Here is a 23754-nt window from a genome sequence, read left to right as displayed (position 1 = left end):
ACCAAAAAAAAAAAAAAAAGAGAGATATTTGAAGTGGTCACCTATGTTAGTTATATGTTTACCTTTTATTGTTTGCTTAAAATTGGCACTGGGTAAAACTTTTTTTGAATTTTGTGTTTCCAAATAAAGCCACCCACATCACAATTGAAATATAAATAAACCTGTTGATATTTGCTTGATTTCATGTTGGGAGTATCACTGTAAGTTTTGAATTCAAATAATATGACTATTTGATTATTTTCATACGATTATATCCTTTATCAAAGGTCTGCTAGAAATTCCAGGTTACTTTTTGTTTTTTATCTGTGCAGAATCACTATTAGGAATAAAATATTTTTGGCATTTCAGAACATGATGATACTTGTATTTTAGCATGTAGTCAGTTCAGAATATGTCGTAGAAATGGAAGGTCTAATGTTTAATACTTGAGGTGCTTTTATCAGAATATTCTTATTTTGCAGTACTATAATAGAACCTGTAAGAAAGTAGACTATTGGGTTGTGCCTGCATATGTAACATTCAGACTACTCTCATTTTCTAAGTCAGAATTGTTATTAATATCAAGTGATTTTTTTTACCTTTATCTTTTGTATTGCAGTAGTGATGAATGTAACTTGTTAAAAGAAATAGATAAGGTTAAAAATTAGAATCTTGACAGCACTCAGACCCTGAGTTAAAAGTCCTAGTACTGATACCACTCCCCAAAAAAGTTAGCTAATATCCTGGCACCAGTGGCTCACTTCTATAATCCTCGCCAATCTGAGGATTGAGGTTCAAAGTCAGCCTAGACAGGGAAGTGGTAGAGTGCCAGCCTTAAACAAAAAAGTAAAGGGACAGTACGTACCTAAGCCCTCAGTTGAAGCCCCAGTACTGGTACCAAGAGGGGTGGGACACCTCTGAGGTATCATCGACATTAATGGTATTAATGGTAAGCATTTACCTTGAAAGTCATTGATAATCAACAACAGACTGGCACTAACTGAAAAAAGAATTTAGATCGGATGGCATGTCATTCCATTCATTTGCTGTGAAATATAGTTAAATTTGTTTCTAGACTTACTAGAAGTGAAATTTGTCTGAATTATCACAGTGGTACAGAGACCTGTCCATTCCCCACTACTGCCTCTACTTGTGGAGTTTCCCCATCTCTTCATTTAAGAAACACATTGTATAAAGCTGAGTATAGTGATACATTCCTTTTGAAAAGTTGATACAGATTAAGTAAAAAAAGAGGTTAGCATAGGTATATTAGTTCATCAGCAGTTGTAAATTGACTACCATGCTAAATGTTGTATTGGATACTTTTTTAAAATTGAGTTAGGCTTTGAAATTTGAGCTGGGGATGTAACACAAAGTAGACTGCATAGCATGTGTGCAAGACCCTGGGTTGGAGCCCTGGCATTGCACAAAAAAGATCGAAAACATAAATTTCACATAGAAAAATCAAGATTTCCTTAGGGAAATCAAGGTTTCTCTTAGGGGGAAATGGGTGCATAGAACACTGCTGAACTTCTGTTCTGCAACAATATACTAAAATTTTAGGGATGGTGCCATTAAAATTTTTTTAATTAACATAAGTTAATTATACAAGGATATTTCATTGTATTTGTATTTATTACTTGTATGTGAAGTACTTCACCCTGTCTTGCTGCCATTTTCGAAATTTCACTTGAAACAGTCTGTCAGTAAATGTCTAGTCTGCTTTACTCATTTATTAGTCTGAATCTTGTAGGTATTCAATTATGTAATCACTATTCTAAAAGTATATCACTTTATATCAAGAGGCTTAATACCGATCAAATTTACCCTGTCTTGCTGCCATTTTCGAAATTTCACTTGAAACAGTTCTATCAGTAATCTATCTCATTTATTAGTCTGAATCTTGTAGGTATTCAATTATATAATTGCTACTCTGAAAGTATATCACTTTGGAGTTATATCAGGAGGCTTAATACATTTTCTTAGCTATAAGTGTTAATTAGTGCATGCATGTATTGCATTGTGATATTCTACTTAAACTACTTAAGTTGTATATCTCTAGCAATACACTAACTTCTTGATTACAGTATAATTTTTTTAATTGATGTTAAAAGAAGGGAAAAGAAAACTTAGACCAAGATTTTTTTTATGTTTAGTGATTATGTGTAGAATAAACGGGAAGAAATGACCATTATGTATACAAAATAATCCTTTTTAAAATTCTCTTTAATTAGGAGGGTTTGGAGGATTTGGGACGACATCAACAAGTGCAGGTTCTGCATTCAGCTTTTCTGCCCCAGCAAACACAGGCACTACTGGTAAGAAGCTATTCTAAGTCATTTGTAGAAGGAAGTGCAGTAAAAATCAATTGTTTTTTTAACTTATGCAAGTCTGGTTTTTCATTCAAAGGACTCTTCAGTGGCACTCAGAACAAAGGTTTTGGATTTGGTACTGGTTTTGGCACAGCAACAGGAACTAGTACTGGTTTAGGTACTGGTTTGGGAACTGGCCTGGGATTTGGAGGATTCAATACACAGCAGCAACAGCAGCAAACTAGTGAGTATGAGATTTTCGTCTTTGAATATAAAACCACAATAGTCAACATCAGCCTGAAATACTTTAGCAGATTAGCCTTTTTTTTTTTTTTTTTTTGGGTCGGTCATGGGGCATGAACTCTGGGCCTGGGCGCTGTCCCTTAGCTCTTCAGCTCAAGGCCAGTACTCTTACCACTTGAGCCACAGCACAACTTCTGTTTTTTTCTGTTTATATGGTGCTGAGAAATTGAACCTAGGGCCTCATGTATGTGAGGCAAGCACTCATCACTGAGCCACCTTCCCAGCCCCAGATTAGCCTTTTTTTGTTGATTGCAGGACTTGAACTTGGGACCTGAGTGCTGTCCATGAACTCCTATGTTCATGGCTAGTGCTCTACCACTTTGAGCCCACAGGTCCACTTCTGGTTTTTGAGGGTTAATTGAAGGTAAAGTCTCACAGGGATTTTTCTGCCCAGGCTGGCTTCCAACCATGATCCTCAGATCTCAGCCTCCCTAAGAAGCTAGGATTACAGGCATGAGCCACTGACAACCAACAACCCCCCCCCTTTTTTGTGCCAGTCCTGGGGCTTGAACTTAGGGCCTGGGCACTGTCCCTGAGCTTCGTTTTTGCTCAAGGCCAGCAGGCTACCACTTGAGCCACAGTGCCACTTCTGGCTTGTTCTGTTTATGTGGTACTGAGGAACCAAACCCAGGGCTTCATGCATACTAGGCAAACACTCTACAAACTAAGCCACCTTCCCAACCCTACAATCACTTTTTTCCTCTGATTTCTCTTGACTATTCCCATTAACATGCTTTAATAATAAGGCAAACACAAACTTCCAGTCACCTTTTCTTTCCTTTTTCTGTTGCCACTATAGTGAGGCTTTCAACTCATGGCCTGATGACTATCCCTTAGCTTTTTCTACTTAAGGTTGGTGTTCTACCACTTGTGCCGTACCTCAACTTATGGTTTCATTGTGTGTGTGTGTGTGTGTGTGTGTGTGTGTGTGTGTGTGTGTGTTTAATTGGAGACAAGAGACTCACAGACCTTTCTGACTGGGCTGGCTTTTGAACCAAGATCCTCAGATCTAAGACTTCTAAGTAGCTAGAATTGGAGGTATGAGTCATTAGTACCCTGCTTTCCTTTTTTTTTTTTTTAATTTAATTTTATTTTATTTGTGAACATACTGTACAGAGGGGTTACAATTGCATGGGCAGGATATGCGTACATTTCTTACCACCCTGCTTTCCTTTTATCATTGTCATTCAAGTGTGTAAACTATAATGTTCAGTTTTACCTTTCTTAAATCTGTAGGGTCCCTATTTATCTTTTTTATTTTTAAAATTGCTCAAATAATTATCTGTCTTGCAGAGTTTTTCAGTCAGACTGCAAAACATTACATTTTTGTAAGATAGTTTAACCTATGTCTTTTTCTTCTGTATTTCTTAATAGTTAAGTTGGATTTGGAAACGTATTTATATATTTGTTTCTGTAAGACTGTATCAGAAGATAGTGTATTTTTTATTGAGAAGCATTTGATTGTTTTTGTAGTAATATTAGCAGCCGTTACTTAGATCCATTCATTCGGGGTTAAAAAAATGGTGATCTTTACCTTGATTTTTGAAACACCTCTATCAAGAAAAGCACATCCTTTATTTTGTTGATTTTTTTTTCCTTTTATCACTTGATGTTTATACTGTTCTAGTTTTAGCCAGTGCTGGTCTCTTATGTTAGCTCCCAAACCTCCTTTTAAGTGTATATGAAAGTACAAAATAATGAGCCAGCCACCTGTGGCTCATGCCTGTAATCTTAGCTGCTCAGGAGGCTGAGCTCTGAGGATCCCAGTCAAAGCCAGCCCGGGCAGGAAAGTCCATGAGACCCATTTCCAATAAACCACTCAGAAAACTGGAAGTGGTGCTGTGGCTTAAGGGTAGAGTGCTAGCCTTGAGCTAAAGAGCTGAGGTACAGCGCCTAGGCCCAGAGTTCAAGTCCCACGACTGGGGAAAAAAAAATGGGTATCAGTATGACATTTTTCTTTTCTTGTCCTCTTTGGGCTTGAACTCTGGTCCTGGGTGCTGTCCCTGAGCTCTTCAGCTCAAGGCTAGCGCTCTACCATTTGAGCCACAGCGCCACCTCTGGCTTTTTTCTTTTTTCTTATGTGGCACTGAGGAATCGAACCCAGGGCCTCATGTATGCAAGGCAAGCACTCTACCACTGAGCCACCTTCCCAGTCCCCCAAATTACCTTTTCTTGTCCCCAACTCTTACATCCCAAAGAGTCCTATACCTTCATGTCTCTCTCTCTCTCGTGTGTGTGTGTGAGTGAGTGTGTGCGCACGCGCGTGCGTGCGTGTATATAGATTCTGCTTGTGAGAGATACTTGTCTTTTAGTCTGGCTTGTTATTTTGCTTACCTTGGTACCCTAGTGATCTCCAGTTTTATTTTCCTGCAAATAACAGTTTTGTGTATAACACATTTTATTATTATTTTTGTTTCTATTTTAGATAGGGTCTTTTTATGTAGGTCGGCTGTTCCCAAGTCATATAATCCTCCTGCCTCTACCTTCCAAGTCCTGGAGTTACATGAGTCTTTCATCTTGTCCGTCTATACTTTTTTTTTTTGTCGGTTATGGGGCTTGAACTTTCACTTTTTTGAGAAACTTCTGTAGCTGGACTAATTTACCTGGCCACCACCTTTTCCCCATACCTTTGGCAGCATGTTTTTGTTTTCTTTCTTTTTGGAAGAATTCATTTGCCTAGGCAAGAGCTCTACCACTTAAGTTCATGCCACTTTTGCTTTAGTTTTTCAGATAGGGTCTTGCACTTTTTTTTTTTTTTCTGTTGGAGCTGTTCTTAGATTATGATCTCTGGCTTATTCCCTGTAGCTGTGAAGTATGGCTCAAATGATGAGTGCCAGACTTGAACAAAAAGCTAAGGGCCAGTGTCCAGGTCCAGAATGAGTTCAAGCCCAGTGCTGGCACAGGGAGGGAAGGAAGAAGGATGGAGGAGGACAGGAGGAAGGTGGGGAGGAAGGAAGATAAGAAGGGAGAGAGAGCACACGAGCTGTATTGTCAAAGATACTTGACCTATGTTGTGAATCGCTCCCGCATTACCCTTTTTGCTCAGGATATCATTGTTTAAAATCATTTGTGAGGGGCTGGGAAGGTGGCTCAGTGGTAGAATGCTTGCCTTGCATGCATGAGGCCCTGGGTTCGATTCCTCAGCACCACATAAGCAAAAAGAAAAAAGTCAGAAGTGGCGCTGTTGCTCAAGTGGTAGAGTGCTAGCCTTGAGCTGAAGAGCTGAGGGACAGCGCCCAGACCCAGAGTTCAGGCCCCACGACTGGACCAAAAAAAAATCATTTGTGGTTCAGTATAAATTTTAGAATTTTTTTCCTGTGGAATTTTGTTGGAGATTGCATTGTATCTTTAGATTTTCAGAGTTTTTTTTTTTTTTTTTGAGGAAGTGTATTTTTATTTTTTTATTATTATAAAGGTTATGTACAGAGGAGTAACAGTTGCCTAAGTCTGGTATAGAGAACATTTCTCTTTGAATAGTATCATCCTTTCCCCCATTCTCCCCCAATTTTTCCCTCCTGTCCCCAACCACAAGTTTTGTAGTTTCATTTTCAACATAATGTTTAGTGAGTACCACTGTTGAATTTCACCCTTTGTCTTGCTTTCAGTTTTACAGCCAGTGTATAAACTTGAGAGGTCAGTTTCTTTTTTCAGTGTTTATAGTGTTCATTTTAAGTCTTTCACCTTCTGTTTTGTTTTACTTTGCTTTGTGGCTATTTCGCATGTTTGTTCTTGATTTCTTTCTCAGACTGTTCCTTATTGGCATATAGAAAAGCTGCTGATTTTTCTATGTTGATTTATATTGTTACTTTGCTGACAATGTTTATCAAATCTAAAGTTTCCGGTAGGTGGCTTTAAGGTCTTAGGATCATTTACTGCAAATAGCTATAATTTAACTTCTTTCCTGTTTGACAGTTTTTTGTTTTTTTGTTTTACTTTTTGTTGGTCGTGGGGCTTGAACTCTGGGCCTGAGCGCTGTCCCTCAGCTCTTCAGCTCAAAGCGAGCACTCTACCACTTGAGCTACAGCGACACTTCCACTTCTTTCCTGTTTGTATTTCTTTTCTTTCTTCGTCTTACTACTCTGGCTAAGATTTTAAGGACTATATTGAATAAGACTGGAGATAGTGGACACCCTTGTCACATTACTGCTTTAATGTTAATGCTTTCAGCTTTTCCCTATTCAGTTTAATGATGGCTAGAGATTTGTCAAAATACAGCTGTGATGTTGAGGTCTGGTCTTCTAGTTTTATCAGAGCTTTTTTCATGAAGGATGCTGAATTTTTGTACTTTGTTGAGACGATATTTGTCCTATTTATATGCAGTATTACATTTATTGATTTGTGGTTTGTTTTGTTTTGGCATGGTCTTTACACTTTACACAGTCTTTATACTTGCTAAACAGGTACTCTGTCCATCAAGCCTCACTTCCACATTGATTTGTATTTGTCAAACCATCCTTGCATTCCTTGAATGAAACTTAGTCACCTTTTTGATGTGTTGTTTTATTTGGTTTCCAAATATTTTATTGAGAATCTTGTATCTATCTCTTCATGTAGGAAGGTGGTCTGTAGCTTTTTTTTTTGCATACTCAAGTGAGTATGTTTTTTTACAATAAATCTGGAAATTTTCCTTTTCTGCTTTATGCAATAGTTTTAAGAGCACTGGTGTTAATTTTTCTTCAAAGGTCTAATAGAATTTAATAGTGAAACTATCTGTCCTGAGCTTTTCCTTTGTTGGGAGACTTTCTATTGCTGACTCAGTCTTGCTTGTAATTGATGTGTTTGGGTTGTTTATATCCTCTTACCTCAGTTTTGGTAGGTACTGTGTGTCTAGAAATTTTTCCCTTTTTTGTAGATTTTCTAATTTGTTGGAATATACATTCTCAAAATATTCCCCGAGCCTCTGGATTTCATTGTTACCTGATGTAATATCCCCTTATAGTCATCTCTTTATTAATTTAGGTTTTTTCTTTGTTGGTTAGTTTGTCCAAGGATTTGGTAGTTTCGTCTTTTTAACAAGAGAATCAACTGTTTATTAATACTTGTTTTTTTAGTCACCCTCCATTTCATTTATTTTTTACCCTGATCTTTATTATTTCTTTTTTTGGGGCCTGAACTCAGGGCCTGGGCGCTGCCCCTCAGCTCTTCAGCTCAAGGCTAGCACTCTGCCACTTGAGCCACAGCACCACTTTCAGCTTTTTTCTTTCATGCATGCAAGGCAAGTGCTCTACCACTGAGCTATCTTCCCAACCCTCTTTCTTATTTCTTTCTACTAATTTTATTATTTATTTATTTTTTGGGTCCAGTCATGGGGCCGGAACCCTGGGCCTGGGCACTGTCCCTCAGCTCTTCAGCTCAAGGCTAAGCGCTCTACCACTTGAGCCACAGTGCCACTTCCGGCTTTTTTCTTTTTGTTTATGTGGTGCTGAGGAGTCAAACCCAGGGCCTCAGGCATGCAAGGCATGCCACCTTCCCAGCCCTCTTTCTACTAATTTTAGAATTTGCTTTTTCCTTTTTTTTCCGAACAAGATGTTGATCAGTAAGTTATTTATTTGTAATCTCTGAATTTTTAAGTATAGGCACTCGTAAACAGGGTCTTGCTTTATAACTCAGACTGGCTGACCTCTTGATCCTCCTACCTCAGCTTCCTGAGTGCCAGGATTACAAGTACTCACCCCTATACTCATACTCTTAACTTTTTTTTTTTTTTTTTGGTGCCAGTATTAAGGCTTGAACTCATAACCTTAGCAGTGCCCCTTAGCCTTTTCTGCTCAAGGCTGGAACTCTACCATATGAGCCAAAGCCCCATTTCCAGTTGTATAGTGGTTAATTTGGATATAAGAGTCTTAACAGGATTCTGCCCCAGCTAGCTTTGAACTGTGATCCTCAGATTACAGCCTCTGGAGTAGCTGGGATTACAAGTGTGAGCGACCAGTCTCTCCTAGCATTCCTTTCCTCCATGCTATGTGTGTGTGTGTGCACATGTGTGTATACATACATGCACAGGGGATTGGACCCCAGGGCCTTGTACATGCTGGGCAAGTGCTCAACCACCTCTATCTTCAAATCTCATTTTGATGAGCTCCATCTCCACTTATCGTGCCTGTTGTATTGAACCAGGAAAATCTTCTGTTGCAACATACTTAATCACATTTGAGAATTTCTTTTCTGCCATGTAAGATAACATACAGGTTCTGTAGATGAGGATATGGACCTTATTTGTGTGTGGGGAAGTATATTTTGCCAACCACACCAAGATATGAATGCAGTAATTTTTCTCATTTTAGCATTAGGTGGTCTCTTCAGTCAGCCTACACAAGCTCCTACCCAGTCCAACCAACTGATAAATACTGCAAGTGCTCTTTCTGCTCCAACATTATTGGGAGATGAGAGAGATGCTATTTTGGCAAAATGGAATCAACTGCAAGCCTTTTGGGGAACAGGAAAAGGATATTTCAACAATAATATTCCTCCAGTAGAATTTACACAAGAAAATCCCTTTTGTCGATTTAAGGTATTAATACTATTTTTGAACTTCATTTAAGAGTATAAGCAAGAACTTAGTTTTAGAGTAAAATTACATCATAAAGATAGTTGCTTGGTTCTTTAGTACTTTTATTTAAAAAATACAGGAAGTATAAAGTCAAAGTGAGTTCTTTCATATATGTGGTTTTAGAGTAAGCAGAATATCTGAAATGGAGGGAGGTATGACTAGAATGTGGTTTGTACAACTAAGGAAAAAATGTTAGAGGGAAAGTGGTGCTTTTGGCACTTGTAACAGGATTTGAAACTGGATGTATTCATCTAACATTGGCCAAGAAAGTGCATACCAGTCAATGGACAGGAGTTCTCTTAGGTATGTTTTACCTTGTTACATATAGTTGGATGTCAAAGGCAATAAAGTAATATTACACACAAATTTTAAAAATCATTCTAATTCTTTGGCTAATTTAAATTTGACTTCAGATAATCTGTTCAACAGTCAGTTGGAGTATTTAGGTATTTTTGCTACTGGGCAGTATATTCCCATTTTTTTTTTCTTTACCCTGAGGTGTTGGGAATTGAACTGAGGGCCTTGATCATGCTGTACAAATATGAACCTAGTATTCTTTTTAAGACAAGATCTTACTCTATAACTCAGGCTGGCCTACTTACGATGTAGACTAGGTTGGCCTAGAAATCACGATCCCTCTACCTTAGCCTCTGGAATGCTGAGATTACTAGTGTAACTTCAGATCTCAGACTCCTGAGTAGCTAGGATTACAGGCAGGTAGCCACTGGTACCTGGCTTTATTTTATTCTCAGTTAATAGATTTTTTCTTCATGAATGTGAGATTGTCTTCAGAGTAAGAATGGTGAGAAGAATTATTACCTTCATTTACCAGACAATCTGTTTTTTCCATTTTAGTAGATATTAAGCTATTAATATTAAATGTGCAAAGTCTGTATGTATTCTTATGTAATTTACTTTGTCATTTTACAGGCTGTAGGTTATAGCTGTATGCCAAATAATAAAGATGAAGATGGTCTAGTGGTTTTAGTTTTCAACAAAAAAGAAACAGATATTCGAAATCAACAACAACAGTTGGTAGAATCACTACATAAAGTTTTGGGAGGAAACCAGACCCTTACTGTAAATGTAGAGGGTATTAAAACATTGCCAGATGATCAGTAAGTATACATTTAATACCTGTTATTTTGTATGCTGTGGTTCAAAAGTGCTTTTGTTGCTGAAGTATAAATGAAATTTTAGAATAGAATGTTATTACTCAGCTGGTTGTTATCCAGTGTTTATAGAAATATTTATTTAAAAGCTTTTCTTTATCTTATTAGATGTAACTGATTTTGTAGATTTTCATTCAGGACATAGAAGAGACATTTACTGTGGCTATATACAAATTATGCTGCCACAAAGATGTTACTAAAGGAGTTTTGTTAGCTGATTACTATTTATGTTTATTCATGTTTACTTTCCTTGTGCTATGTATAATTTTAGTTTTAGCAGCAAGATATTTGTTTCAGGATATTTAAAGTTAGATGAATTTAAATTATTTTAGTGTGAGACAATAACTGAGTCAGATTTTACTTCTTGGGTCTTACTTGCAAAGAAGCAACTCATTACACTCTGTAGAATCTGTGTTCATTTACAAGTGAAGTTTTCTAAGTTTGTTTTCTAAGACTTAAGGAAAAACATTTTAATTCCTTGTTAGAACTGTTTCTGAATTAAGTTAAACACCCTTCTAAAATTATATCCTATGTTGATATTAGGGTTTATGAATTATGTGCTCATGCACATTGGTTGTTTTTCTCCAGGACAGAAGTTGTCATTTATGTTGTTGAGCGTTCTCCTAATGGTACCTCAAGAAGAGTTCCAGCTACAATACTCTACTCCCATTTTGAACAAGCCAATATAAAAACACAGTTGCAGCAACTTGGTGTCACACTTTCTATGACAAGAACAGAACTTTCTCCTGCACAGATCAAACAGCTTTTACAGAATCCTCCTGCTGGTATGTTTCTAGAGTCATAAAGTTGAGAAAATGAAACCTTTTGAAATAAATGATCTTTCTTCCTTTGGTTATTAGTGTTAATGAAATCTGAATGAACTTATTTTATGTCTCCTTATTTAGGGGACATAGTTTTGTCTTCAGTCATATAATTAAAAATAGCTAATAATGCTTATTAAAAAATTGGGTGGCTTACGCCTGTTATCCTAGCTACTCAGGAGATTGAGATCTGAGGATCCAGGTTCAAAACCAGCCAGGGCAGGAAACTCCATGAGACTCCAATAAACCACTAAGGAAACTGGAAGTGGTACTGTGGCTCAAGTGATAGATTGTTTGCCTTGAGCTGAAGAGCTGAGGGACAGCACCCAGGCCCAGAGTTCAAGCCCCATGACTGACCAAAAAAAAAAAATTGGGACATGAAGTAAAAATAATCCATAATTCATCTGGCCATTGGTAATTCACTTGTAATATTTTAACTTTTCTAATTTTCATCTGAGTATTAAAGTAAAACCTGAATGTGTTCCCATTGTGAATGTTTACAAATAACCTAGTCTACTTGCTAATTTCCTTTATTTCTTCCCTAGAAGTAACTGTTAATAATTTATTGAATTCTATTCCTTAATCTGTGGTTTAAAATGTAAGCAGATATACATTATGTAGTTACTCTGAAAAAAGAATTCAGCACTGCATGCTCACCACCCCTTTCTTTTTTATTTCCAGTATTTCTTAGTAATTTTCATCAGTACATGAAGACAAACTGTATTCTGCTTAAACACTAGGTAGTATTAGTATTTTACTAATTTTACATTATTTAATTACTTAGCCTTAGTGTTGTTTCTATGTTTTGTTTTGTTGCTGGTCCTAAGGCTTGAAAGTGAGTCTGGTACTTTCCCTGGTTTTTGTGCTCAAGACTAGAACTCTACCACTTGAATCACAGCTCTACTTTTGGCAATTTTATGTTTAATTGGAGATAAGAGTCTCACTGACTTTTCTGTCCAGGCTGTTTTTGAAACATGATCCTCAAATCTCAACCTTCTGAGTAGCTAGGATAACAAGCGTGAGCCACCAGCGCCTGGCATATATTTTCAGTATTACAAAACTGCAGCACTTAACATCCTTGTAAATATATCTTTGAAAACCATGGGTGTCTACTTTTTTAGAATAGATCTGTGGTACTGAAATTGGGTCAGTATTATGTATGTCAAAAATGTAGCATGATAAGTGCCAAATTGCCCTTCAAAAAAAGCTCTGTAATTTATATTCTTGATAGGAAAGTGGATTTTTTGGATGGATTTTTTTTGCCACTGAATTGTTCTAATCTAATTCCTCTGTTTATTAGCCACAATTTTAATGTAAATTATCTATTTATCTCTTTCCCCCTTTTCTATTAGATTTTTGTCTATTTATAGGAGCTGTATTTCTAGAAGCAAACCAATTAACCTTTAAGTTACAGCTTTTCAATCTTTACTTTTGTTTTAGCTTTATCTTACAGAATTTTTTTTGGCTGGGAATGTGGCTTAGTGGTAGAGTGCTGGCCTAGTATGCATGAAGCCCTAGGTTCCATTCTTCAGTACCACATACACAGAAAAAGCTGGAAGTGGTGCTGTGGCTCAAGTGGTAATGTGCTAGCCTTGAGCAAAAGAAGCTCAGGGACAGTGCCCATGCTCTCAGTTCAAGCCCAGGACTGGCAAAAAAAAAAAAAAAAATTACAGTGATCATATTTGACAGCTGTTTTTTATTATAACTTCTGAGTTTAGGGTCCTACTTTAGGAAAGCCTTTCCCATATAAATAGTATAAACATAGAAGACTGCTTTAGAAAAAATATTTTTTCTTTGTGGTAGGTGTTGATCCTATTATTTGGGAACAAGCCAAGGTGGATAATCCTGATTCTGAAAAGTAAGTGTATCTTCATCTAAATATGTATAATCTTTACTACTAGCGAAGGTAACAAATCTGAACTGAACTATTAATTTTAATTCTTACATTTGAGGAGAGTTTACTTTCATCATATTTTAAAACATATCTGCCATGGTGAGGCAGCACTAAGGTACAAACTAAGGAAGGAGAAATCTTGAATGTTAATCCCATAACGATTTACATTTAAATAATGAAAGTTTTTTGACAAAACTATATAACTTTTTGCAAGCAAGGGAGGCTGAATAGAAAGTAACTTTAATTTTATAGACATGGATCTAGAAATTTGATATAAAATTACTTGAATGTTACTATGTAACATTATTTACATCCTGTATTTTTTTTGGTATTGGTAGGCCTCAGACTGAATGTTGATCCACTTGCATTTTAGGTTAATTCCTGTACCCATGGTGGGTTTCAAAGAACTTCTTCGAAGACTGAAGGTTCAAGATCAGATGACTAAGCAGCATCAGACCAGATTAGATGTAAGCAATTAGTTGTTGATTCTCTAGCACTGAGAATAGAAAGAAGGATTATATTTACTTATTTTATTATGTATTATCTCTCTTCTCTCACATAGATTCAATGTCTGCGTTGTTACAGTTTACATAATTTTTTCTGGCATTGCTTCCTGTGTTCTTGTGACAACCCTACAAATATTTGGATGTATCATAAACATTTTTCCTTTTTTGTATTCTAAAATTCTAGTATAGGATCTGGGAAGTTGGCTCAGTGGTAGAGTGCTTGCCTCGAATGCATGAGGCTCTAGGTTCAATTCCTCAGTACCATATAAGCAGAAAAAAGCCAGAAGTGGCACTGTGGCTTAAGTGGTAGGGCGCTAGCCTTGAGCTGAAGAGCTAAGTTGACTATTAATACTGACTAGCATGTGACTATACTTTTTTGTTTTTGTTTTTTGGTGCTGGTCCTGGAGCTTGAATTTGAGCTAGGACACTGTTCCTTAGACTTTTTTGTTCAGTGCTAGTGCTCTACCACTTGAGCCATAGTTCCACTTCTAACTTTTAATTAGAGATCCGTCTCATGGACTATCCTACTCAGACTGTCTTTGAACCATGATCCTCAGATCTCAGCCTCTTGAGTAGTTAGGATTTCAGGTATGAGCCTCTGGTACCTGGCTTTAAAGAAGAGTTCTTCAATTTAGAGTTCTTCAGAGTAACACCAGAGAAGCTGTTCTCTTTTGTGAGTCTTGCTAGACATTTGTCTATTTCATTGATCGTTTCAAAGAGTAAGGTTTGGTTTTTATTGTTTTTATTCTCCAGTTTTTTAGTTCTACTAATTTCTGGTCTTGTTATTTCCTTTAAATTGCTTGCTTTGAATTTGTTTTTCTAACTTCTTAATGTAGAAGTATGGATGATTGATATGTGATCCTTCTTTTCTAATATAAATATTTAATACTGTTCCCCTCTAAGCATCACTTTAGCTAAACCCAACAAATTTTCATACTTGTATGTTTTCTCTTGATTTTGAGGTAGGGTCTATGTAGCCTAGCTGGCCTAAAATTTAAAATCCTTCCACTTGAGCCTCCCAAATGCTAAGACGTATTTGTTATATGCATATGCCAACACACCTGGCTACATATTTATGCCAGTCTTGGGGCTTTGACTATTTGCTTATTTTGGATTCAAATATTCTGCCTAACTGTAATTTTGTTTTTTTGTTTTTGTCAGTCGTGGGGCTTGAACTCTGGGCCTGGGCGCTGTCCCTCAGCTCTTCAGCTCAAGGCAAGCGCTCTACCACTTGAGCTACAGCGCCACTTCTGGTTTTCTGGTGGTTTATTGGAGATAAGAGTCTCACAGTCTCTCCTACCTGGGCTGGCTTTGAACCGTGATCCTCAGATCTCAGCCTCCTGAGTAGCTAAGATTACAGGCATGAGCCACCAGCACCCGGCCTAACTGTAATTTTTAATTCCTACACATTCATAACACAAATCAGTTGGTTCAGAGAAGCTTTCAGTGCGATGTTATCAGTTTTGCTTAAATTGTTATGTGCCCTTAATTTGGTAAAAATACAGTATGACTTCCAAAAAGCAAATGTTGTCCCCAAAGCAAGGTAAAAATTAATCTTCACAAGCCAAAAAGTATACATAATGTAATTCCCAATATAAGTGACAAATTGATTTTTTCCCCCTTTGGTGGTTCTGGGACTTGAATTCAGATCCCCACATTTGTTAGTGTTATTCCCCTAACTCATGCCTCCAGCCCTGGATTCTACTGGTTTCTTTTAGAAGATCTCTGCCCATACAGGCTCCGCCTGAGCTGTGAGCTGCATACTCTCAGACTTTCTGTTGTCACTGGGATCACAGAAATTCATCTCTGCTTCCAGCTTCCCTCCTTGGAGATGGAATCTTAGGGACTTTCCAGTTCAGGCTGGCCTGATACAGTGATCCTTCCAATCTCAGCTTCCCAAGAAGGTTGGGATGACAGGTAGATACATACCATGGTACTGTCTATGAGTTAAGAAAGAATGTTGCAGACCTTTCTGCCCAAGCTGGCCCATTTTCAGTCTCTACCAATGCCCAGCTCTACCTTTTCTTCACTAGTTTACCATTTTGGATTTTAATCCTCATTTGTTTTTAACATTGCAGATATCTTGTTTCTCATCTCTTGTCTTTTGTATCCTAATAGTTGAATAGATTTCCTTAAATTGAATGTAGTAATGGCCATCCACTATTTTACTCTGTAATTAGGATTGGGTGGGTTGTTTAAATCGTTCTCCACCTCACAAGCTCTTGTGGGGTAAGAATCTTGTTTTCCCCCTTAACATTTCTGAGTTTAACTTTCATACTTAGATATTTTGTCATTGTACAGCTACCCTTTATACATGCGTACAAAACCTAACTTTATTTCCTCTAAATAATGGATCCAGTTCTTGAATATCATCTGTAAAAAATTTTTTGATTTGTCCCAATTAAGCATTTAGTTGATAGCATGGTTTTTTGTTTGTTTTTTTGGGGGGTGGGGTCCGGTTGTGGGGCTTGAACTCTGGGCCTGGGCGCTGTCCCTCGGCTCTTCAGCTCAAGGCTAGCGCTGTACCACTTGAGCCACAGCGCCACTTCCAGCTTTTTTCTTTTTGCTTATGTGGTGCTGAGGAATCGAACCCAAGGCCTCAGGCATGCAAGGCAAGCACTCTACCACTGAGCCACTTTCCCAGCCCCTTGATAGCATGTTTATGTATATATGTATGTGTGTGAGAGAGCTCTATGTCTAAACTCACTATTTTCACTGGCCACAGGTCTATTAGCATACTAGTTTCACTTTTTTTTTCAAGTTCTCATGGCTTTGTGATAGATCTTTTTATCTACTAGATTAAATTTCCAATCCTTGTTGTTTTCAGTTTATTTTAAGCTCATTGTGGATCTTTATTCTCCCATAAAGATTTTAGAAGCAGGTCTAGTAACTACCTGCCTAGTTAAATGCACAGCCTTGAGAACAAACCCCTAGTACCACCAAAAACAAAGGTTTGAGAATCAGCTTTTCACAGCTATAATTTGGGTTGTAATTGCTAAATGTAAAGACTAATCTGTGGAAAACTGAATTTTTAAACATTTCATTTATGAATAGGTTATATCTCTTTAATCATTGAGGTCTTTACTATTACTTTATGTCTTTCAAAATAGTTGTATAGGGAAGTGGAGATGTGGTTCAAATGGTAGAGCACTAGTTCTGTGCAAAAAAGCTCAGGACAGTGCTCAGGCCCTGAGTTCAAGCCCCAGGATTGGCACCATTAAAAAGTTTTAAAGGAATAAAAAATCATTTTTAAGTTTTTTTTTTTTGAAAAAATCTCATATGTTCTTTTTTACTAATTTTAGCTTATTAGTAAACACTGTGATGGTGTTATGGTTACCTAATTTTGTTTCTCATCCATTTCTTGAAAAGTTGATGGGAACAAGTTGGCCATCCATGTGCCCACATGCTAAAATTTCTTGCAATCTTAATTTTTTTTTCCTAGCACATGTTGATATAAGCCAGTGGCATACAATGATTAAGGCAGGGACAAGTATGAGGTTAAACTTGATTGGGCTGCTTAATGGAACCAGGAGACTTCGTGCTAGTCTGTTAAGGCTTCAAACAGCAGAATAAGATTTTAGGACAGAGAACAAATAAAAATGCAGAGGCATGGCTGGGTGCAGGTGGCTCATTCTAGCTACTCAGGAGGCTGAGATCTAAAGATCACAGTTTAAAGCCAGCCTGGAAAATTTGTGAGACTCTTTATCTCCAATTAACCAGCAAAAAGCTAGAAGCAGAGCTGTGAAAAGGCTAAGGGACAGCACTCAGGCCCTGATTTCAAGCCCCAGTACTGGCACCAAAAAAAAGAAAATGGAAGGGAAGAGAAATGTGAATATCTTTTTTTTTTCCTCTCCATTACTCCCAGGTATTCTGTAACACTTAGGTTGGACTGTATTATACTTTCTGGCTCCAGTAGCTTGTACTATGGATCCCATCACCCACCATTATTTTATATTAGCATTTTCCATCTTAGCCAGTTACTGGATCTTTTCCCTAATATTGAAAATTTCTTATTTCTGAAATGTTTTATTCCCCACTATATATATTGGCTCATCACTGAAAATTCTGAAGGTCTAAAGAAATCTTTGGTACTTTCTTAAGAAGGGAAGGAATATAAAATGCCAAGACTTTGTATATGGGAAAATGAAAAACATTGCAAAATTAGACTTTACATATAGGTGAACCTGTTAGAGTTGTGATATCCATAATTTACCTGAAAAAAAAACATGTTATTCATCCAGGTGTAGTAGCATATGCCTGTAATCTCAGCACTGGCACAGGAGAATAGTTAGTTCTATGCTAGTCGGGTCTATTAGGCCAAAGAAGCAAAAATACTTTTTTTTCCCACAGATCATATCTGAAGATATTAGTGAACTACAAAAGAATCAGACTACAACCATGGCCAAAATTGCACAGTACAAGAGGAAACTCATGGATCTGTCCCATAGAACTTTACAGGTAATTTTAATTATTTTTTCACCATTTCTAAAATGGTATGTGTGAAATAAGTGCAAAATGCATAATAGAAAAAAAGACAGTAGTCTAAAGTGAAACCAAATTTTCTTTGTGAAACTCAGAAATTAAAAGATTTGTATTTCAAGGTTGAGTGAAGAGAATAAAATGTTCCGAAGTGAAAAATACCTGAAATCCATCTTAGTATGAGGGAAAGTTGAAGTAAAGCATGTTAGTGCAAGGGGAGCATGTATAAAGTCACTGATGATGGTTTTCAGAGAAGAGTGTAGCTAATCATTGAAAAACAGCTTCCAGGCTGATGAAAAAAATGAAATTATAAAATCGTGAAAGTAGAAATATTACATATCAGAATCAATTAGCAAAAGCTATATGCATAGGAAAATGGAAGTGATTGTAAAAGTCTTCACTTAGGCAGGACACTGGTGGCTCATACCAGTAACCCAGTTTATTCAGGAAGCCGAGATCTGAAGTTAGCAGCTCAGAAGCCAATCCAGGCACACAAGTCTGTGAGATGTTATCTCCAACTAGCAAAAACACCAGACTAGAGGTGTAGCTCTAATAGTAGATCCGTAGCCATGAGCAAGAAAGTGGAGCAAGGGCCAGCTAAGCCAGGTGCCAGTGGCTCACACTTGTAATCTTAGCTACTCGGGAGGCTGAGATATGAGGATTGCAGTGGTATATATGTGTGTATAAGGCTATTTGGGGGTCTGTATGTACATTCACATGAATGTGCATGAAAACTATAGGACAGTGAGCTTCAGTCAAGCACTGTTTGTTTTAAGAATGAGAGAGCATTTGCCTCATAGACACACAAATATGGCATTATTATAACTGAGGTAGGGACCTAGGCATTCTAGATAGGCACTCTACCATGTGGGCCATACCACAGCCCCTTCTGTTTTTTTAGGTAAGGTGTTGTGCTTTTGCCCATGGTTAGCCTCAGAGTGCACAGCTTCTCATATCCCCCACGTAGCTGGGATGACACCCATGCAGCCGCACCCTGTCAGTTATGAGGAAAATTAGGGATTTGATTAACTCACTTAACAAACTACAGACCGCCCGTAAACAATTCAAATGCCATAGAATATAAATCTATTAAGTATTTCAAAAAATATACTCCCTAATGTTAATTTTTAAGTGTGAAGATAAAAGGAAGCTGAATAATAAAACGTTTATGTTATAAAAGCAAAAAAAACAAAAACCAAAAAAAAAAAAACTGGGCTAGCGCTGTGGCTTTAAGTGGTATCATCAGAGTTGAGCAAGTAAGAGAGAAGGCTTCAGTCCCCGAGTACAAACCTCAGTACTATAAAAACAAAAAAGTATATCCCCTTCTACTACTACCCAAATTGAAGTGTGGACTGTTGAGTCTTGCTATATGGTTAGTATAGCTTTCAACTGATTCTTGTTAGCAGTTGTAGTAAAACGACTTTCATGACTAAAGAGATGATTCTTTTTTTTTTTTTTTTTCTGGTTGTGGGGCCTGACCTCTGGGCCTGGGTGCTGTCCTCAGCTCTTCAGCTCAAGGCTAGCGCTCTACCACTTGAGCCACAGCGCCACTTGCGGCTTTTTCTGCGTATGTGGTGCTGAGGAATCAAACCCAGGGCCTCATGCGTGCAAGGCAAGCACTCTACCACTGAGCCTCCTTCCCAGCCCTAAAGAGATGATTCTAATTAGTATTGGTAACTTTCCTTTGCATAGGTCCTAATCAAACAGGAAATTCAAAGAAAGAGTGGTTATGCCATCCAGGCTGACGAAGAGCAGTTGCGGGTTCAGTTAGATACAATCCAGTGTGAACTAAATGCTCCGACTCAGTTCAAGGTAAACATTTCTAAGATTATAAAGCCAGAGCTTATTTTCACATGGATCTTCAGGAATGTGTTAGTGGTCTTTAAACAAATTTTGTATAGTTGTGTTTATTAATCATTTGTTCTGTTGGGAAAGATTTAATTAAACTCACAGTTGTGATTCTTTTGGCTTGTGTTGGGATTTTAAATAATAAACAGGATAATGACATAAACAATCTTTTTATTCTTTCATTCAAAGCTGGCAATTGACCACTTGAGCCACATAGGACGTGTGGCTCATGCCTGTAATCCTAACCCCTTGGGATGTTTGAATACTCAGGATTGTGATTTGAGGCCAGCCTAGGTATACATGTAAGACCAAAAGCTTCTCAACCAATAGCTGCACGTTGGGATGCCTCTGTCACCCTAGTTAGTTAGAGGCTGCTATTGGGAGGCTCATGGTTCCAGGTAAGCCAGTGCAGAAAAGCCCACTAGACTCCTCTCTCTAAAGAAGAAGCAGAGCATGGTGGCATGCACCTGTCATCCCAGCCACCACAGGAAACAAAAGTCAGATCATGGTTAACATACACCCAGGCAGGAAATTAAACAGTGTAAGAAGGGAAGGCATGCTCGGTGGTACAGCTCTGAATTTAGACCCCTGTGCTGCACAAGAAACATGTGGGTGCTGTTGTTAGCTGCTGTATTCTGATTCATTTTTAGGGCCGGCTAAATGAACTGATGTCCCAGATCAGGATGCAGAATCATTTTGGAGCAGTCAAATCTGAAGAAAGATACTATGTAGATGCAGATCTATTACGAGAAATCAAGCAGGTAGGTGTCACTACAAGTCCAGTGTAGGATAGCTGTTATTCCCAAAGCAAAATAGTCAAGCCCTGGTGGCTCAAATGTAATCCTAGCTATTCAGGAGGCTGAAATCTGAGGATCACAGTTTGAAGCCAGCCCACGCAGGGAAGTCCATGAGACCAGCAAAAGACTGGAAGTGGAGCTATGACTCAGGTGGTGGAATGCTAACCTTGAGTGAAAAAGCTGAGGTCAAGCCCCAAGACCAGCATACACACACAAAATCAGCACTCATGAGAATGTGCTGAAAGCAGAACCTTCATTCCCTGTTGAGGTTCACCTTGCAGGAAGAGGCTGGAAGCCTTGTTTTCATTTGTAGTCTGATGGTAAACTTTGTGGGACATATGTAGTCAGAACTGTTGCCTGCTGTGAGGATTTCAGGGCACATGATTCGGGTATTATATGCTCTAGAATAGGTGGTGTTGTTTTTTATGTTTCTAAAAGCTGTGTTCTTGGAAAATACGTAATTCCATTAAGTTCTTGAAATAAAATTAAACAGTACCAGCATAACACAGCTATATTTTAAAATTTATATATGCAGTAAGAATTTGGAAAATCCTGGCTATCTACTCTATGACCCTGGGCAGCTTACTAACCTGTGTCTTCATTTCCTTAGCTATAGAGTGGAAATTATCCTGAGTACCATAACAGTACTCAGAGGGTTCTAAATGAAGTACAAGCTAATACTAGTAAAGCTGTTAAGATAATACTTAGCACATGGGAAGGACTACTTGAAATGTTAGCAACTATTACCATCACTGAAAATTCTGTTTTCAAAATTAGTGTTTTACTAGTCATCTATATTTAAGTGCTTTGAGTTCTATTTTAATAGTCTTTTGATTTGGTTTGGTCAAAAGTTGGTAAAAGCACTTTAAAGATACAGTGTGTACATATAAAATGATGGGCAGTGATACTTTTGGTGTTTAAATATGCATGCTTGTTATATTCAGGGTAGCTACTAGGTACTGTATTGCTAGTAAAAGAGTAAAATAGTCTCTTAAGTAGCTTAGTTTAAGAGTATATTAATGTTTTATTAACATTTTATTTTCTTTAATTCTAGCATTTGAAACAACAACAGGAAGGCCTTAGCCACTTGATTAGCATCATAAAAGATGACCTAGAAGATATAAAGTTGGTAGAACATGGATTGAATGAAACCATCCACATCAGAGGCGGTGTCTTTAGTTGACAATTAACTTGGATTTTGGGTCTGTAAAATGCTTTCTCTTAATACATCAGGCCTTCCTTAAGATAATCACATGGAAGGAAAAGGAAGGAAGGATCCTCTCCTGTCTGGGATTTTTGAGATTACTGACAAATTCACCTCACAGTTCTTCAAAGATTTCCACCTAAAAGTTTCAGTCACTTAATAAGAGAAGTACATAACTCTCCAAAGTCTATGTACTTTGTACATTTTTACAACAGCTTTGCACGTAATTACAGTGTTTAATTTGTGTATTGGCTGCTGGAGATTTGTTCTTCAGGATGTAAATCAGTTTTTAATCTGTGAGTTCAACTGTGGGAGGAGTAAAGAAAATTCAAAAGTATCTAATGATTAATGTGGTTTTCTTTTTGTTCTATAAAGATTTGAAGTATATTTTTATATTAATTTACAGAACACCTAGACAATTAGGATATAACAAAATTACCATTTCTGCAAGGTTTTTGCTTTTTAAACCTTTTATTTCTAAAAATATGAAAACTTTAAAATAAATTCTTAATTTGTAATTACTTTTGTATAAGTCTGGTTTACTTTATTTAGATTTTGAGAAAGACCATTTATGTCTGTACACAAGCACTAAAATTCGTATTGATAATCTAGTACTTTTAGTCTTAAAATGTCATTTTTCTTAAAATAACCATCTAGGAATGTGAAAGCAGAAAATCGGAGCCGTGCAGTTTTAAACAGTATTTCTGACTGTGTCTATAGACCTGGATTGCATATTGTTGGCACCTCTGGAAATGCTATCAACTTTGTACTTTTGTGTGATGCTTAGGCTTTTAGTGAGAGGCCAAATAAGAAATAGTACCATGGTTCTTGGTATTGTTTCCTGCAGGATTGGTGAGGATGATGCTCAGAATCCATCCTCTGAGCAACTTGAAGTAATTTCTCTTTAGTTGTTGCAGACTAGCTTACAGTTGTGTAGGGTATTAGGAACTTTAAAACTGATCTTTCAACTTAGCTGCTCGAGTTTTGCAGCCACTTTTACTCAATTTATGGCATGCAAATGTGTTCCTGTCCTACTATAAACTACCCCCTTTCACCACATTTCTTACCTATTTCTTGCAATTCCAACAGTGAGGAATTTTTCCTGTATGAATTTTCTCCTCAGAAGATAGGTGTATCTATTCTCATCTACACAGCCAGGTGTATGGAGAGGAGTTTCCATCTCTCTGCACTTTCCTTTACAGTAAGAAGGAAGAACTGTTGGTCCAAATGATGAGAACTGTTATTCACCAAGACAGTCTAGTGAGTGGACTACTAGTCATGCATATGCTGCTCACTAGCCTTTTATTTTTCAAGTCTAGTATTAAGTTCTTCATAGCTAGAAAGGACTTAGGATCTGCCTTCTGAAGACCAGCCCAGTCATCTCCAGCCACTATTCCACTGGCAACTGCATGCCTAAGGCAAGCCTGTGGTCCTGTATGTAACTGCTAAGATACTAATCTCCAGCAATACTATATTGTCTTCTAAGCACTGACAGCCAAGTGCTTTAGACTGAAGATTTCAGATTGAAATCCCAACACTCAGTGTGGTATTAAGAGATGGTGCTTTGTGAGGGGATCAGGTTATGAGAATGGAGCCTTCGGTAAACGGCATTACCCCACTTCTCTTGCCCCTTGGACTAAAAGCTAGGAAGAAGGCCTCCCTCATCAGGAACTACATCTGCAGCACCTACATCTTGCATTTCCCAGTCTCCAGAACTGGGAGCTGTTGATTTCTGTTCTTCATAGGTCATCTAGTCTATGGTATTCTGTTATTACAGCAGTCTAAACAGACTTAAGACGTCAAATTCTAAAAGTGGGTAGGTGGAAGATCCCCTTTAAACCTTAGTACTAATTTGTGTTTCATAACTACTTACTAGAAATTCTGTATAT

At 37.6% G+C, this 23754-nt stretch overlaps 1 protein-coding gene across 2 annotated transcripts in view; it reads left to right on the top strand.

Moving 5' to 3' along the window:
* Nup54 (nucleoporin 54kDa) overlaps positions 1-22202 on the top strand; it is a 24395-nt gene extending 2193 nt beyond the window's left edge. The window contains exons 2-12 of one of the 2 annotated variants that reach the window (XM_013020206.1): positions 2214-2297; positions 2389-2535; positions 8879-9105; positions 10075-10262; positions 10905-11101; positions 12941-12995; positions 13405-13498; positions 17888-17995; positions 19709-19828; positions 20515-20625; positions 21716-22202. In XM_013020206.1, coding sequence (XP_012875660.1) covers positions 2214-2297; positions 2389-2535; positions 8879-9105; positions 10075-10262; positions 10905-11101; positions 12941-12995; positions 13405-13498; positions 17888-17995; positions 19709-19828; positions 20515-20625; positions 21716-21844 — 1460 coding nt within the window. In that variant the 3' untranslated portion in view covers positions 21845-22202. The remainder of the gene's footprint in view (positions 1-2213; positions 2298-2388; positions 2536-8878; positions 9106-10074; positions 10263-10904; positions 11102-12940; positions 12996-13404; positions 13499-17887; positions 17996-19708; positions 19829-20514; positions 20626-21715) is intronic. The other variant, XM_013020207.1, reaches the window with a different exon arrangement.
* The last annotated feature ends 1552 nt before the right edge of the window (positions 22203-23754 follow it).

This window comes from Dipodomys ordii, unplaced genomic scaffold, assembly GCF_000151885.1.
Source record: "Dipodomys ordii isolate 6190 unplaced genomic scaffold, Dord_2.0 Scaffold49, whole genome shotgun sequence".
NCBI lineage: Eukaryota > Metazoa > Chordata > Mammalia > Rodentia > Heteromyidae > Dipodomys > Dipodomys ordii.
Note: the sequence above shows the minus strand (reverse complement) of the source record. Positions and strands in the feature narration are given on the sequence as shown.